This window comes from Coregonus lavaretus, assembly GCF_964263955.1.
Source record: "Coregonus lavaretus genome assembly, chromosome: 4".
NCBI classification, from domain to species: domain Eukaryota; kingdom Metazoa; phylum Chordata; class Actinopteri; order Salmoniformes; family Salmonidae; genus Coregonus; species Coregonus lavaretus.
The window spans coordinates 29,954,599-29,972,965 of NC_139991.1; the positions used below are offsets into that span (position 1 = coordinate 29,954,599).

Genomic DNA, 18,367 nt, shown 5'->3' on the forward strand with positions numbered 1-18,367 from the left:
TCTTTGGCATCAACTCAACTCGCCGTGTTTGGAGGAGGAGGAATGCTGCCTATGACCCCAAGAACACCATCCCCACCGTCAAACATGGAGGTGGAAACATTATGCTTTGGGGGTGTTTTTCTGCTAAGGGGACAGGACAACTTCACCGCATCAAAGGGACGATGGACGGGGCCATGTACCGTCAAATCTTGGATGCGAACCTCCTTCCCTCAGCCAGGGCATTGAAGATGGGTCGTGGATGGGTATTCCAGCATGACAATGACCCAAAACACACGGCCAAGGCAACAAAGGAGTGGCTAAAGAAGAAGCACATTAAGGTCCTGGAGTGGCCTAGCCAGTCTCCGGACCTTAATCCCATAGAAAATCTGTGGAGGGAGCTGAAGGTTCGAGTTGCCAAACGTCAGCCTCGAAACCTTAATGACTTGGAGAAGATCTTCAAAGAGGAGTGGGACAAAATCCCTCCTGAGATGTGTGCAAACCTGGTGGCCAACTACAAGAAACGTCTGACCTCTGATTGCCAACAAGGGTTTTGCCACCAAGTACTAAGTCATGTTTTGCAGAGGGGTCAAATACATATACATACATACATACATACATACATACATACACATATACATACATACACATATACACACATACACATATACACACATACACACACACATACATACACAAATACATACATATCCTATAAAAAAAATATATATTCCCCTTTATTACTTTCCAACCCCGCCACCCTTTCCCTACTTGGAGTAAACTAGTGAACAACAACGCTTAGGCCTCTACCTCCAGCTTATACTTGCTACCTACATTTTATGGACACAGTTAATTTTACAACAATTATATTTTGTTAGTTTTTTCTCCTGAACTTCTTCTACTCTCAACCTCTCTGATCATTTTCATGATGTCCATCCGGTTTGCTTCTATATGCCATATCTTTCTAACTGTGCTCTTTCACAAAAGCTCCCAACCTACAACCTACATACTTATTATGGACACAGTATGCTTACATTATTAGTTATCTTGTTATTATTTGTTGTTAGTTGTTATTAGTCCCATCCTTCAATTCCATTCAACACCTCCCATCTATCTCTTAACACCATCCATATAGGATTTATATTTGCCATATATATATTTCAACTGTACTGTGATGTCTTACAAAAGTTCTGAACCTTTCTATTCTCTCTACAGATTGCGAATTGAAAATAAACATTTTTGCTGAAAGTATTATTATGTTATTGATCAATTGACTATGACTTTTCAGATCACCCACTAATGCTATCTGCAAGGTTAGCTCTAGGTAAATATTGCAATCCTTTAGCCATTCCTGGACCTGTGTCCAAAAACAAGCTACAAATGGACAGTACCAAAACAAATGATCTAATGATTCTGTCTCTTTGCAGCAAAATCTGCAGAGCTGGGAAGATTGTATCCCCCATATAAATAACATTCTATTGGTAGCAAGAATTTTATATAATAATTTAAATTGAATTGAAGTTTTGAATCCGGTGTCGTTTTGCGTATCAGTTCATAAACACTATGCCATGGAATCGGTACGTCAAAAATCTCTTCCCAACTACTTTTGTTTTTTTAGATTCTTTGCAAATGTAAATATATATATATATAAAAGATACCTTATTTATATAAATATTCAGACCCTTTGCTATGAGACTCAAAATTGAGCTCAGGTGCATCCTGTTTCCATTGATCATACTTGAGATTTTTCTACAACTTGATTGGAGTTCAGCTATGGTAAATGAAATGTATTGGACATTATTTGGAAAGGCACACACCTGTCTATATAAGGTCCCACAGTTTACAGTGCATGTCAGAGCAAAAACCAAGCCATGAGGTCGAAGGAATTGTCCGTAGAGCTCCGAGACAGGATTGTGTCGAGGCACAGATCTGGGGAAGGGTACCAAAACATGTCTGCAGCATTAAAGGTCCCCAAGAACACAGTGGCCTCCATCATTCTTAAATGGAAGAAGTTTGGATCCACCAAGACTCTTCCTAGAGCTGGCCGCCCGGCCAAACTGAGCAATCGGGGGAGAAGGGCCTTGGTCAGGAACCCGATGGTCACTCTGACAGAGCTCCAGAGTTCCTCTGTGGAGATGGGAGAACCTTCCAGAAGGACAACCATCTCTGCAGCACTCCACCAATCAGGCCTTTATGGTAGAGTAGCCAGATGGAAGCCACTCCTCAGTAAAAGTCCCCTGACAGCCCGCTTGGAGTTTGCCAAAAAGAACCTAAAGGACTCTCAGACCATGAGAAACAAGATTCTCTGGTCTGATGAAACCAAGATTGAATTCTTTGGCCTGATTGCCAATCGTCATGTCTGGAGGAAACCTGGCACCATCCCTATGGTGAATTATGGTGGTGACAGCATCATGCTGTGGGGATGTTTTTCAGCGGCAGGGACTCTGAGACTAGTCAAGATCGAGGGAAAGATGAACGGAGCAAAGTACAGAGAGATCCTTGATGAAAACCTGCTCCAGAGCGCTCAGGACCTCAGACTGGGGCGATGGTTCATCTTCCAACAGGACAACGACCTTAAGCACACAGCCAAGACAACGCCGGAGTGGCTTCGGGACTCTGAATGTGGTCCAGCCAGAGCCGGACTTGAACCCGATTGAACATCTCTGGAGAGACCTGAAAATAGCTGTGCAGCGACACTCCCCATCCAACCTGACAGAGCTTGAGAGGATCTGCAGAGAGAACTCGTCATACCCAAGAAGACTCGAGGCTGTAATCGCTGCCAAAGGTGCTTCAACAAAGTACTTATGTAAATGTAAGTCTATCCAAACATTGTTAGCACATAAAATGCAAGTTTCTTTATTGTGCTGTATTCCTCTTGCATGCCACCCAAAACGCACATAGTGCCTCGGCACGCCTGAGCGCATTGCTGATTTGGCTCAGTGTTTGGAATTCTATCAGCTCAGTTTGAATTGCGGCCTCATCCAGCGAGGGTATTGTTTTCTTAGCAAGGGAGGAGAATTCTCCACCTAGGCGGACTGTAAGAGGATCACGTACAAACACAATGATATCCTTGGGCATGCTGTAGTCTTCAAATCTGGTGGAGAAATTGTCCCTCAGCTGCTTGATGAAATCTTCCATCACCTCTGTGACAATGCTGCGGCCTGGTCCCTCTGCCTGTCGTTTCTTCAGTGTGCTGAAGTGCAGTAGCCTTCCAGATGACAAGTCCAAATCGAACAACTCAAGCTTCCTAGTAAAGGCCTCAAGTTTTTCCACCATGTCCACAACTGTTTTCCCTCTTCCTTGTAACTGCAGATTTAACCCATTTAAGTGACAGAATATGTCAGCCAAAAAAGCAATATTGGAGAGGAATTCCTCAATTTCCAGAATACGACGGTGGTCAGCTGCTGCCGTCATTTAGCTTTTTCGGAGAAAATCCACAACCTGGTCATGCAGCTCACAGAACCGCTCCAGCGCTTTTCCTTTATTCATCCAGCGCACGTCGTTGTGAAGCAGGAGATCATCATGGGTGGCCTCTGATTCTGTCACAAGCTTGCAAAAACGACGGCTTGATGTCCTCCTGACAAAGTTGATTATGCGCATTAGTTTATCCAGCACATCTTTTAGCTCACCATTTAGTCTGGCACACAGCACACTCTGATGGATGAGACAATACAAGCCATTCATTTGGGGGGCGAATTCCTTCGACCTGCTGACCAGGCTCCTGTGTCTGCCCACCATAGCAGGAGCGCTGTCGGTAACCACAACGTTTACTTTTTCGATTTGACAGGCCATGCTACATAAACAGTTCTTCCAGCTTTGTGAATATGATGTCCCCGGTGGTGTGTCCTTCGAGGGGAATCAGTGCCAGCAGCTCTTCTTTAAATTAATGTCCTTTCAAAATAATGGACATATCCACACAACTGTGCTACATCGGTGCTCAGCCTGATTGAGCCCCTCCAGAACAATCCTATGCACATCATCTGCCAGTGCATGGACGTGGCAGCCGGCTGTTGACGCTGAAAGGGGCACCTGTTTGACAGACTCAATTATGCTATCCATAGACTTGTCGGTAGCCAATTCCTCAAACTGTCACCATGCACTTTTTAAATACCCCCGTGTCTGTGAACGGCATGTTGTGTTTGGTTAGAACCCAAGACGCTTTTAGGGAGGCACTTGTGACCTTCTGTTGTTGGGTCAGGCCACGAAGGAGGATTCTGCTGCCGTGTGTGTAGCTAGTAGTTAACGCTTCAATTTTTCTGCGTCGGGCCTATGTCTGTCTGGGGTGGGAAGGCCATTTTGAATGTACCATGCTTAGATTCATTTTATTCATTTATTTTGTTTATATAACCTTTATTTAACTAGGCAAGTCAGTTAAGAACAAATTCTTATTTATAATGACTGCCTACCCCAGCCAAACCCGGACGACGCTGGGCCAATTGTGCGCCGCCCTATGGGACTCCCAATCATGGCCGGATTGTGATACAGCCTGGAATCGAACCAGGGTCTGTAGTGACACCTCTAGCACTGAGATCCAGTGCCTTAGACCGCTGCGCCACTTGGGAGCCCCTTTCATAATGACGTCTGAGTTTGAATTCTTTGCAAACAGCAACATTTTTGTTGCAAATAATACACAATGGCTTGGTATTGGATAAAGATGGTAAGATGAACGCATATCTCTGTCCATCCCTGAAACTTAGATTTTCTATATCCACCTTTCTTTTGATACTTTTTGAGAGCGATTTCCTCTCGGCCCCATCAGATTGAAAACAACCTACTTGTGGAGAGTAATTTGTTTTGCGCATTGCTGTTGACAAAATGACCTTGAATACACAATGCTCTACATTGGGTTTATAGTAGCCTCTGTCGACAGTCGCTATATGACTGCCAAAGTGAATCTACGTACACTACCAGTCAAAAGTTTTAGAACACCTACTCAGTTCAAGGGTTTTTCTTTATTTTTACTATTTTCTATATTGTAGAATAATAGTGAAGACATCAAAACTATGAAATAACACATATGGAATCATGTAGTAACCAAAAAAGTGTTAAACAAATCAAAATATATTTTATATTTGAGATTCTTCAAAAAGCCACCCTTTGCCTTGCTGCAAAGAAACCACTACTAAAGGACACCAATAATAAGAAGAGACTTGCTTGGGCCAAGAAACACGAGCAATGTACATTAGACCGGTGGAAATGTATCCTTTGGTCTGGAGAACAAATTGGAGATTTTTGGTTCAAACCGCCGTGTCTTTGTGAGACGCGGTGTAGGTGAACGGATGATCTCCGCATGTGTATTTCCCAAGGTAAAGCATGGAGGAGGTGTTATGGTGTGGGGGTGCTTTGCTGGTGACACTGTCTGTGATTTATTTAGAATTCAAGTTCAAAGTTTTAGAACACCTACTCATTCAAGAATTTCATAGTTTTGATGTCTTCACTATTATTCTACAATGTAGAAAATAGTAAAAATAAAGAAACCCTTGAATGAGTAGGTGTTCTAAAACTTTTGACCTGTAGTGTAGGTCTATAGTGTAAACTAATGTGAACTTTTGTGTGGGTTATGTATGTCTTTAGTCTAAATATCACGGGTCAAAAAACATTGTCTGTCTCTCTGCACTCCACCATTGTACTGAATTCAATGGCATTGGCAACAGGAAATACCACAGTATCTGACCCACATTCTATTTAAGGTTTCAGCCTCATTACCAGGTGGTACTAAGCTAAAGTTTTTCATTTTGGGTACAAAAGAGATATTTCCAGACAATCCTAAAGTAATACCTCGACAGAACATATAAAATAATACAAATAGTCTATTCCTGTCTTTAAGTTATTATACATTTTGGGTATTATCGAGCCTTTTCAGCTAATCCTGAGTACTATCCACAGAGGTTTGGGTATAAATATCTTCCTAGGTTTAAGTTATAATTAAATTTAAACCTTTACACTCGTACCCATATACAGGTTCAAAATGGCAGATTTGGGCACTGATAAGCGCCTAAATTGGAACGCCATGGCTGTACAGTAACATGCTTATAAATGACGTCAGAGCTCAGGCTTTGGGCTTCACAGCGTTCTATGGGTTTTGACTGACCGCCATTCTGAACTTGAGCACCGCTCACGACAGGAAGTTGCCCCCATCCCTCCCGCAACTTTAGCAATTTTTGTGAGTGAAATGCTGTAAATTAATTTGAACCTGTCAGAAATGTCCAGATTATCAACTACTAGCCCATGTTAGCTAGATAGGTAAGTTAGGCTAATATAAGACATGTCAAAATGTGTAGAATTGCAGGAAATTGGCTTTAAAAACTGCAATACTTTTTCTCCGCCCCATGACAAAAATTTGTAGAATTCCAGTAAATTATCTTTAAAACAGCAACAAACAAAAAAACTGCCAACAAGAGGGGTGTGAACAGTTTGATCAGTTTGGGGTTGCGATTTAAATGACAATATCCAACTGGACCTTTGCCACCTAGGACATTTGAGTGACCAGACCTTCTCAAATAGTAGTTGAGTACCCCTGGTATACACTGTGAATAATGCCAGTCTCAACTGCAACCCTCCCTCCATGCAGACTGGTTGTCATAGCAACACATACCAAGCCAGGCAGGTACAGTACAGGGGTTATATATCGGGGATGAGAAATACCTAATGATGTATACAAACGTGAAATATCTGTGGAAATACCCATGCCATGAAGAATGGTAGTTCTGTATATGTCTGTTGCTGAGGAGACTATGCTGGTTGGTGATGGTGAAACACTACCTGACTAATGACTATTCTCTATCCTCTACATCAGCTTTATCCCCCATCCCCCCCTCCTCCTCCCCCTCCTCCTGAGGTCCTCATGACAGAAACAGGATGTTCTCTCCTCAGTGTCTCAAATGAATCGCTTCATCTCATAGTGGCGCTGTAGTACAGCATGGATGAACCTGTCCTGAACCAGAGGATATTTCCACAGCGATCCTATAAATTATGTGTTCTATATGTAATTCTATGGTAGTCTGGGTACCAGCTGTCATTCCACTCCTTGCCACTCATGTCACGCTAAACATCTTTGGCCAATGACATGGAGTGGAATGTTAGCTTAACAGACTTAGGCTAATTCTATGGTACTATAAAAATAAAAAATTCAGCCCAAATGTCTTGCTCATGTCTTAACTTGCTACTGGCACCTCCTCTCAGCCTCTTCTTCCTCCTTCTCCTCCTCCTAATGTCTGGTGCTGTCCATATGCTTGTGTGTTGAAGTAATTTATTAGGGTCTCCGTGATTACAGTGGGCTGAGAGGGATTCTACTAGCAGCGTTCTCCGTCTTTACATGTTCTGTGGCCGGCTGCCGGTTGGCTGGTGACTGAACACACACACAAGCCCTCCCCTCCTACCCCACACCCACCCCACCCATCCCATATATCCATACTGCCTCCAGATGTGCCCCAGTCCTTCTGTCCATAAACAGAAACCATAGAGTTCAGACACGGGGCTGCTGCTGGTCTACTGATGCCCAGGCCCCACGCGCGCTGTACCTTGCCCCATGCTGAGACGGAAAACAAACGCTCCCACAATGACCTGCCTGTTCTCTTGGTCTCTCTAGTCTGTCTGTGTGTTTGCCACAGGCCCACCACACCACAGAACACTAAGACCAGGGCTAAACCCGTCACTATCCTGAAGCATCATTATACGCAAAACAACACTATATGGGAGTACCTGAAGCATCATTCTGACACAGCTAATGATCAAAGTCTTGTCTTGAAGAATTCAGGAGGCTTGTTGCCCGTAGGGTTGTGTATGTTGTTGTTGTTGTTGTATGTTACATTTATTATCATACAACGACAGTTCATCATATCAAAGTTGGCTGTGTCACTGTTGATATTGCATTGGTTTGATTTGTTTTCAACATGCTTAGGATGATCCTAGCTGGGCAGGTTGCTCTTTAGCTGCTGAAATTAGTGGCACGTTTATGTGTGTGAGTTAATTCGGACTAATGATTTATTATTGTGGATTGTTAAATGGATTAGGTCTATGTACAGGCATTAGGCAACACGTTCTGAGTGAGGGTCATTGACTTGATCAGTAGACTACACTAGCCAGGTGTGCCACAGTGCCTGTGTCGCCTTTTGGCTGTTGTGCTTTGACGAGCTAATTGGATAGAGCCCTGAACTAAACCTGTGCAGCTGTGGCATCGTCCTTCCCTCTTTTCCTCTCTTCCTTCATCCCTCCTTTCCCTGCTCCCATCACCAGCCAGAGGAGGGAAGTAGGAGCAGTTCAATGGCACTCTCCTCCTCTCCCTCTTTGTCTTCCTCTCTCTTTCAGTCTTTCTCTCCTTACCCCCTCCATCTCCCTCTCTCATAATGGATGAGCCCAGCGTTGTCTTGTCGACTCCCCACCTTTCAGATGCCTCTATTTATAGCCCCTGGTGTGGCAGGCTGAGCAGGTAAGCTGAGGGACAAAGCACAGGGGAGAAGTGCGTGTCCGACTCTGAAGGTGCAGCAGGGTGGTGTGAGTGTGATGGAGAGAGTGTGTTTGTGTGTCTTCGGGCTCCATCACGCTACATCCATCTCTCTGCCATGAGGCCTGAGACTGCAGAATTAACAGAGACATCCGGACCATGACAGACAGACAGACACTGCAGTAGAGACACACACACACACAAACAAACAAACAAACAGACTGGCACTGCGGTAGAGACAGACTGATGGACTGGCAGACAGACAGCCAGCCAGAAAGATAGGCACACATCCAGACAGGCAAACCGATATCCAGGCAGACAGACAGACAGACAAACAGACTGCAGGGATTTACATACTGTTTTACCCACCTCCATTATTATATATATATATATATATATATATATATATATATATATATATACTGCTCAAAAAAATAAAGGGAACACTAAAATAACACATCCTAGATCTGAATGAATGAAATAATCTTATTAAATACTTTTTTCTTTACATAGTTGAATGTGCTGACAACAAAATCACACAAAGATTATCAATGGAAATCAAATTTATCAACCCATGGAGGTCTGGATTTGGAGTCACCCTCAAAATTAAAGTGGAAAACCACACTACAGGCTGATCCAACTTTGATGTAATGTCCTTAAAACAAGTCAAAATGAGGCTCAGTAGTGTGTGTGGCCTCCACGTGCCTGTATGACCTCCCTACAACGCCTGGGCATGCTCCTGATGAGGTGGCGGATGGTCTCCTCCCAGACCTGGACTAAAGCATCCGCCAACTCCTGGACAGTCTGTGGTGCAACGTGGCGTTGGTGGATGGAGCGAGACATGATGTCCCAGATGTGCTCAATTGGATTCAGGTCTGGGGAACGGGCGGGCCAGTCCATAGCATCAATGCCTTCCTCTTGTAGGAACTGCTGACACTCCAGCCACATGAGGTCTAGCATTGTCTTGCATTAGGAGGAACCCAGGGCCAACCGCACCAGCATATGGTCTCACAAGGGGTCTGAGGATCTCATCTCGGTACCTAATGGCAGTCAGGCTACCTCTGGCGAGCACATGGAGGGCTGTGCGGCCCCCCAAAGAAATGCCACCCCACACCATGACTGACCCACCGCCAAACCGGTCATGCTGGAGGATGTTGCAGGCAGCAGAACGTTCTCCACGGCGTCTCCAGACTCTGTCACGTCTGTCACGTGCTCAGTGTGAACCTGCTTTCATCTGTGAAGGGCACAGGGCGCCAGTGGCGAATTTGCCAATCTTGGTGTTCTCTGGCAAATGCCAAACGTCCTGCACGGTGTTGGGCTGTAAGCACAACCCCCACCTGTGGACGCCGGGCCCTCATATCACCCTCATGGAGTCTGTTTCTGACCGTTTGAGCAGACACATGCACATTTGTGGCCTGCTGCAGGTCATTTTGCAGGGCTCTGGCAGTGCTCCTCCTGCTCCTCCTTGCACAAAGGCGGAGGTAGCGGTCCTGCTGCTGGGTTGTTGCCCTCCTATGGCCTCCTCCACGTCTCCTGATGTACTGGCCTGTCTCCTGGTAGCGCCTCCATGCTCTGGACACTACGCTGACAGACACAGCAAACCTTCTTGCCACAGCTCGCATTGATGTGCCATCCTGGATGAGCTGCACTACCTGAGCCACTTGTGTGGGTTGTAGACTCCGTCTCATGCTACCACTAGAGTGAAAGCACCGCCAGCATTCAAAAGTGACCAAAACATCAGCCAGGAAGCATAGGAACTGAGAAGTGGTCTGTGGTCACCACCTGCAAAACCAGTCCTTTATTGGGGGTGTCTTGCTAATTGCCTATAATTTCCACCTGTTGTCTATTCCATTTGCACAACAGCATGTGAAATGTATTGTCAATCAGTGTTGCTTCCTAAGTGGACAGTTTGATTTCACAGAAGTGTGATTGACTTGGAGTTACATTGTGTTGTTTAAGTGTTCCCTTTGTTTTTTTGAGCAGTGTATATAACACACAGTACCAGTCAAAAGTTTGGACACACCTATTAATTCAAGGGTTTTTCTTTATTTTTACTATTTTCTACTCTGAAGGAGCAGCAGGGTGGTGTGAGTGTGATGGAGAGAGTGCGTTTGTGTGTCTTCGGGCTCCATCACGCCACATCCATCTCTCTGCCACAAGGCCTGAGACTGCAGAATTTACAGAGACATCCGGAGCATGACAGACAGACACTGCAGTAGAGACACACACACACAGACAAACAAAGACAGACGGGCATAAAAGCCTAATCTTTGGTCATACTAAAGGTGCATGACTGAAACGTTGCCTGGTAGGGGAGAAAATTTCACTCTAAAGACAATGCAGTCAGTCATTGTGGGACAGAGCAGTATAGGCAACGTTTCAGTCATGCTCCTTCAGTATGACCAAAGATGAGGCTTTTATCCTTATTCATAGTTTTCACGTGAGGGTTGAAGTCTTTGGCCAGACAGTGGAAGCAGGGAGCATAACAGAGTGTGCTGAGCGTCTTCAGTTCAGACACACTGTGGTCCTCAGAGAAGAAGCTAAATGAAGGAACAGCATCTGGTGATCTGGCAGCCTAATGAGGAGCAGGTGCATAAGAGACGACACGCACGCACGCAAGCTGCACAGACACACACATACACACACTACAATGAAGGGCCTTGAGGAGGAGCGAGAAAATGTAAACACACTCATCTTGCACAGTGAGTCCCCTGAGGGACATTTAGCTGTATTTTATACAAATTACATAAGCCATTCTTAATCATGTAACTGTGGAAGTATGGTCTTAACTGTCAATGTGGTATTGTTTTATTCACATTCATGCTGCATGTTAGAGGGAGGTACTAATTCAGGCTGACCCCCTGCTAGCGTTGGCTAGCTCCCATAGCCTCTCAGGATTTTACCGGGAAGACATTCAATGACTGCAAAAATGTGTTGTTTGAGTGTTTCTGGGGTTTAAGTTTAGAGAAGAAGACACATTTCCTTTACAAGATGGACAAAAATACAACGTCCTCCCAATACCCTGTTCTTGTCTTGGCTCGTTATGGTCTCTAATCAGAAGTCAGAATCTCCCACAGTTTATGTGATGGGAATGCCCTGTCCTGGCTGCTGAGACGGGAATTAATAGAACAATATATATGGCCAGGCTCCAAAAACCACATGAGTATTTATTTGATACAGCAACAACTCAGTGGGACCAAAGGACGCAAGGCACAGATAACATCCACTGATGTCAGTTCAACTCTGTGCTAATGTGTGAATATGTGAATCTAAGAATTAGGCTAGTGCTAATGAGGAACAATTGGAATCAGAATTTCCGTTAACTTAATTTATTGAATAAAAATGGAACTGAAACTCTTAACATGGTATTTAAGAGAGGAAGATTGAGGGCATTGTATGTATATGCGGTGGTAAGAATGTTTTTTGTTTACACTACTAGCATTATAGGAGTGCACAAATGACCCAATATTAACACCTCTAGGGCTAAAGACAGGAACATATCTTATCAAAACCATTAGAAGTCAAATTTGGGTATATACACTATATATGCAAAAGTATGTGGACACCCCTTCAAATTAGTGGATTTGGCTATTTCAGCCACACCCGTTGCTGACAGGTGTATAAAATCGAGCACACAGCCATGTGACAAACATTGGCAGTAGAATGGCCTTACTGAAGAGCTCAGTGACTTTCAACGTGGCACCGTCATAGGATGCCACCTTTCCAACAAGTCAGTTCAGCAAATTTCAGCCCTGCTAGTGCTGCCCCGGTCAACTGTAAGTGCTGTTATTGTGAAGTGGAAAAGTCTAGGAGCAACAACGGCTCAGCCGCGAAGTGGTAGGCCACAAAAGCTCACATAATGGGACCGCTGAAGCGCGTAGCGTGTGTCACTACCGAGTTCCAAACTGCCTCTGGAAGCAACGTCAGCACAATAACTGTTTGTCCGGAGCTTCATGAAATGGGTTTCCATGGCCGAGAAGCCGCACTCAAGCCTAGTGGTGTAAAGCTCGCCGCCATTGGACTCTGGAGCAGTGGAAACGCGTTCTCTGGAGTGATGAATCACGCTTCACCATCTGGCAGTCCGAAGGACAAATCTGGGTTTGCGGATGCTTTAAGAATGCTACCTGGCCCAATGTATAGTGCCAACTGTAAAGTTTGGTTTAGGAGGAATAATGGTCTGGGGCTGTTTTTCATGGTTCAGGCTAGGCCCCTTAGTTCCTGTGAAGGGAAATCTTAACGCTACAGCATACAATGTCATTCTAGACAATTCTTTGCTTCCAACTTTGTGGCAAGCGTTTGGGGAAGGCCCTTTCCTGTTTCATCATGGCAATGCCCCCGTGCACAAAGCGAGGTCCATACAGAAATGGTTTGTTGAGATCGGTGTGGAAGAACTTGACTGGCCTGCACAGAGCCTTGACTTCAACCCCATTGAACACCTTTGGGATGCATTGGAATGCCGACTGCGAGCCAGGCCTAATCGCCCAACATCAGTGCCCGACCTCACTAATGCTCTTGTGGCTGAATGGAAGCATCTAGTGGAAAGCCTTCCCAGAAGAGTGGAGGCTGTTATAGCAGCGAAGGGGGGACTAATTCCATATTAATGCCCATGATTTTGGATTGAGATGTTTGACGAGCAGGTGTCCACACACATTTGGTATGCAGCCTGAATGTGTGTCTGGAAAAAATTGATATAGATAGAAATGGGCATTTTGGGCATTTTTAACACAGACTGGTATGACCATAATGCACTAACTACGTGTGTATGGATAAGACAGTGAGTGTTAAATAATGATGTGTGTATATGAGAGAGAGGTGGTGTGTGTGAGTTCAAGGAGAGAGAGAGTGTGTGTGTTGGAGTGAGATAGTGGAGTGGCGGTAGGGGTATGCTGTGTGCAGCCAGCCAGCCAGCCAGTCATGGGAGGGACAAGGGAGACTCGCGCTCCTGGAGCTGCTTACTGGCTGGAGTTAGAACAGGGGGAGGACTGTCTCAGCCCTGCCTGCTGCAGAGAGACAGAGAGAGACAGAAACCGAGTGAGAGAGGGAGGGAGGGAGGGAGAGAAAGAGACAGAAACCGAGAGAGAGACGGAGACCGAGTGAGAGAGAGACGGAGACCGAGTGAGAGAGAGACGGAGACCGAGTGAGAGAGGGAGGGAGGGAGGGAGGGAGAGAAAGAGACAGAAACCGAGAGAGAGACGGAGACCGAGTGAGAGAGAGACGGAGACCGAGTGAGAGAGAGACGGAGACCGAGTGAGAGAGAGACGGAGACCGAGTGAGAGAGAGACGGAGACCGAGTGAGAGAGAGACGGAGACCGAGTGAGAGAGAGACGGAGACCGAGTGAGAGAGAGACGGAGACCGCGTGAGAGAGAGACGGAGACCGCGTGAGAGAGACGGAGACCGCGTGAGAGAGACGGAGACCGCGTGAGAGAGACGGAGACCGCGTGAGAGGGACGGAGACCGCGTGAGAGGGACGGAGACCGCGTGAGAGGGACGGAGACCGCGTGAGAGGGACGGAGACCGCGTGAGAGGGACGGCGAGAGAGAGAGAGGGACGGCGAGAGAGAGAGAGGGACGGCGAGAGAGACGGAGACCGAGAGACGGAGACCGCCGGAGACCACGTGAGAGACCGACGGAGACCACGTGAGAGACCGACGGAGACCACGTGAGAGACCGACTGAGACCACGTGAGAGACCGACTGAGACCACGTGAGAGACAGACAGAGACCGAGAGACAGAACGCAAGAGAGAGAGAGAGAGAGAGAGACAGAGCGCGTGAGAAAAAGACAGAGCGCGAGAGAGAGAGACAGAGCGCACGAGAGAGAGACAGAGCGAAAGAAACAAGGCTGAATCAACTCCACAGAAGAGAGAGAGAGAGACTGGGTTTCTGCATCGGTATGCCTGCTCCTGCTCTCTCATTTCCACTCCATACGCCGCTGCTGCCTCTGAGGAGAACTGGACTCTGTTTGAAATGCCAATCACCTGCTTGAGGCTACTCCTTCATCTGCAATCATTTACATTTAACATTTATACTCTCTGTTCCCAGAGTGAGAGAGACCGAGTGAGAAGAGTGGATGAGAATTTCCTTGCTTTTCTCCTTTCTGCTGAAGTTCCTGTGAAGATTAGCAGAGTGGGTGGTTTCGACTCTTTGACGCTATCCGTCTGATCTGTCCGTGTTTGGAGGAAAAGACTGAAGGAGAGGACACAACAGTCTCTTGAAACATCGGACTCTATATCACCTGAGATATTGGGGAACTTGTGCCTGCATTTGAATGAAACAAACAGGTATTATAATTTAGTAAGCCGAGATGATGAAACTTGTTTGACCGTTCTGATAGCAACAGGCACAGCGCTGGGTCTTTTCAGAGGAGAGAACAAGGGGTAGGATGAGAGCCTGCCAGAGTATTTGTCCTCTATCTGTGTTCTTCTTTGTGTGTGACTCCTCTGTGTCTGTGCAGTGAGGGGTGCCCTGGGGGACACCCTAGTCCCTGATCGTGGGTGAGGGCCTCACATTGCTGCTGACATGGCAGAGGGTACACAGCTCCTCTCTTTGGGGCACCAGCCTGGTCTGCTACTGAGCTAGGACTTGGACCAGCCATTGACCATCCCCAGCCAAGTTCCAGTCCTCTGTCTCTGGATCTGGTTTCAGACCAGGGGCTTTCAGAAGGCTCCCTGGCTGCAAGATGATGAACTCTTCCTTGGACCTGCCGGACCTTGAGCTCCTGAACCAGAGCAGCCCTCCGTTCTGCCTCCTAGACATGGGCTACTCCCAGATCTTCAACACCTGTCTTTTAGAGGTGGCCATCATCTTGCTCCTCACCGTTCTCATCATCTCTGGCAACCTGGTGGTGATCTTTGTCTTCCACTGTGCTCCACTGCTCCACCACCACACCACCAGCGCCTTCATCCAGACCATGGCCTACGCAGACTTGTTAGTCGGGGTCAGCTGCCTCATCCCCTCCCTGTCCCTCCTGCACCACCTGAAAGGCCTGGACGAAGAGCTCACCTGTAAGGTGTTTGGTTACATGGTTTCTGTGTTGAAGAGCGTTTCGATGGCGTCACTGGCGTGCGTTAGCGTGGACCGCTACATGGCAATAACACGGCCGCTGTCGTACCCGACACTGGTGACACCGTGCCGGATCCGCGTGTGCATCCTCCTCATCTGGCTCTACTCCGCCCTCGTCTTCCTGCCCTCCTTCTTCGGCTGGGGGAAGCCTGGCTACCACGGCGACGTGGTGAAGTGGTGTGCTGTGGAGTGGGGGACAAAGCCGCTCTTCACGTGGTTCATCGTGGCGCTGCTCTACGTGCCGGCCGCCATGACGGTCTGCTTCACCTACGCCAACATCTTCCGTATCTGCCGGCAGCACACGAGGGAGATCAGCGAGCGCCGCGCCCGCTTCGGACCACAGGAGGGCTCTCTGGGACAGGACGGCCAGCCGCAGCATGCGCCGGCGTGCACGGACAAACGCTACGCCATGGTGCTGTTTCGCATCACCAGCGTCTTCTACCTCCTCTGGCTTCCCTACATCCTGTACTTCTTGCTGGAGAGCGCTGGAATCTACCGTCACCCCGCCGCCTCGTTCCTCACCACCTGGCTGGCTATCAGCAACAGCTTCTGTAACTGTCTGATCTATAGTCTAACCAACAGCGCCTTCCGGAAAGGTTTAAAACGTCTCTGTTCGTTCTGCGTGCAGAGGGTGGACAGTAAGAATCCTTTTGGCCCTGGGCCGGGGCACGGACAGGGGCCGGTCTGCACACGCTCCACATGCCATGTGTAGGACTTTATAGAGACCCGTGTGGCGGGCGAGTCAGAGTGGTGTGTTGCTAAAGCACTAAGCGTGTCCCATGTTGATGCTGAGCTAAAGGGAACAGGCTTCACAGGGAGTTGTGTTGCTATGGTTGTTTCCAGACAGTTGGAGGTTTGTTGGATGGTTGCGTTCCTGGCCACAGCTGACTCTGACAGGATTGCCTCCAGGGCCTGAGAGCTTTGAGCCCCGCATGGGAAGTATAGCCTATCCTCAGCCATGAGAGAGGTAGAACAGGGAGGGGGAGTGAGAGTCAGAATAGGGACGTGGAATTACAGTACCCTAACCTTTGACTCCAGTTACGTATGACAGAGCTATGGCTACGTTGTTTCAGCGTTTGGCCGTGGATGGAGTGTCAGTTGATTGAACACCTCCCTTCTGACAGTACTTGCCAAAAACACATGTTCTTATGGAAAAAAATATGTTCAAGACTCTGTGTATCTTCCTAGCAGTTTGTGAAACAATGTGTATTTGTGCCATGACTACAGTGTATTAAATGCAACAAAGTACTCACATAGTTTAAAAAACTGCAAAACACTTTAAAACTGCTTTCTTATGCTGAGCTGAGGGGAGCTGCCAATAACAACTTCTTTAAATGTTTTCCCTTGTGGTTTTTATTAAAACAAGGAAACAAAATATTTACAATATTGTGTGCTGAAGGGTGCAGCAAGCTCAGACTCTGAAGAGAAGCAAGTACTCCATAATTTATTTATATCTGGGTTGTTCTGAGGCAGAGGTACGGGCAGAGAAAGAGAGAACCACTTTGTTTAGAGGTTCAAACACCAGGATTAGTTTACTACTGAGGGATCAGAGTAATCATTGACTGGATGACTTTTGTTTCAACAAGCTTCCTTATCATCAGAGCCTGTCTGACTCTGTAACCAAACTACATTACAGACAGTACGTTCCAGTTCACTTATGAGGAGAATTTATCTCTGATATTATATGCTTGTTTCTGTGCATCTACGTCTCTGCAACGCTCTCGCTGCCCTGGAAAATAGACTCGAAGCCTAAAACGACGCCGCTTCAAGCGAGCCTCGCTTCACAGACGTGCTGCTTTTGCATGCTGTATAGCATGTCTCATAGATAATCGTGAGTTGTTAAACTGCGGCTCGCGTTACGGAGACGTTATGGTGACGTGACGGCGTTGGTATAGTTTGGCCATGGGTTAATGAAAGTGAATGTTGATGGTGAATGTTTAGAAAGCTGTGAGCTGTTGTTAGCTGAGGAACATCTGCCTCTGGCCAATCGTAAAGGTCTTGTCTGTCTATCGACCACCCTCCACCTTTTGGGTATGTCCCAATTGGCACCCTATTCACTATATAGTGCACTACTTTTGACCAGAGCCAATAGGGCTCTGGTCAAAAGTAGTGTACTATATAGGGAATAGGGTGCCATTTGAGATGCAGCTGTAAGCAGACTGTAACGCAATAACTTGTAGGGCTGCATTACTATACAGTACAATGAAACAGATAGAAATGAAGATCTCAGTGTTCAACTGTTTTTGGTCGAATGTTACTAGATATTTATTAGACTTTTCACAGGCTTTGGCTTCTTGACACTTTTCTCTCTCTGCTTATGGTAGCCTATTCCTCCATTTGGGAGCAAATATACAATATAATTAGTAGCTTTAATTTCTTAGTTGACAAAAGTTGAGTAGTTATTCGATTTGGTATATTTGAAGAAGGACGAGATAGAATGAGAGATGTAGAGAAAAATAAAGTGTAATTTAGGGTGATTAACTTTTTTTGATGGAAGTTTTCATGTTAGGAATTTTGCCGTGATGACGGTATGGACAGACATTGAGTTGGACTAGTGTATTGTTATGCTGCCTCTACAATTAATCCAGTGCTGTTCATCTGGACATAGGCTAAGGGTCCAAGGTTACATTTCAAATTTGTACATAGTCTTATGCATGTTTTGCCTACTGTATTTATTTGATTAGGTGATTTGAATAAGAAAGCTGACAATTCAAACTATTGTCTAAAGTACAAATGCTTTTGGAGACTGTCTTCACGCGGTCAAAGGGCACAGTGCAATACGGTCATTGTTCCTCCATTTTGTCAGTTTTATTGAAGACCGACAAAACACATAGGCCTATATCACACAGACACATTTATTGTGGATGTATTATTATTTTTTTTTTTAC

General features: G+C 46.2%; 2 protein-coding genes across 2 annotated transcripts in view; both read left to right on the forward strand.

Moving 5' to 3' along the window:
* rabgap1 (RAB GTPase activating protein 1) overlaps positions 1-18,367 on the forward strand; it is a 139,608-nt gene that overhangs the window by 68,527 nt on the left and 52,714 nt on the right. The window lies entirely within an intron of this gene.
* LOC311127250 (putative G-protein coupled receptor 21) lies at positions 15,097-16,191 on the forward strand (the record flags this gene model as incomplete). The annotated part of the gene is made up of 1 exon (XM_084159051.1): positions 15,097-16,191. The coding sequence occupies one exon, from the start codon at positions 15,097-15,099 to the stop codon at positions 16,189-16,191; it is 1,095 nt and encodes a 364-aa protein (XP_084015177.1).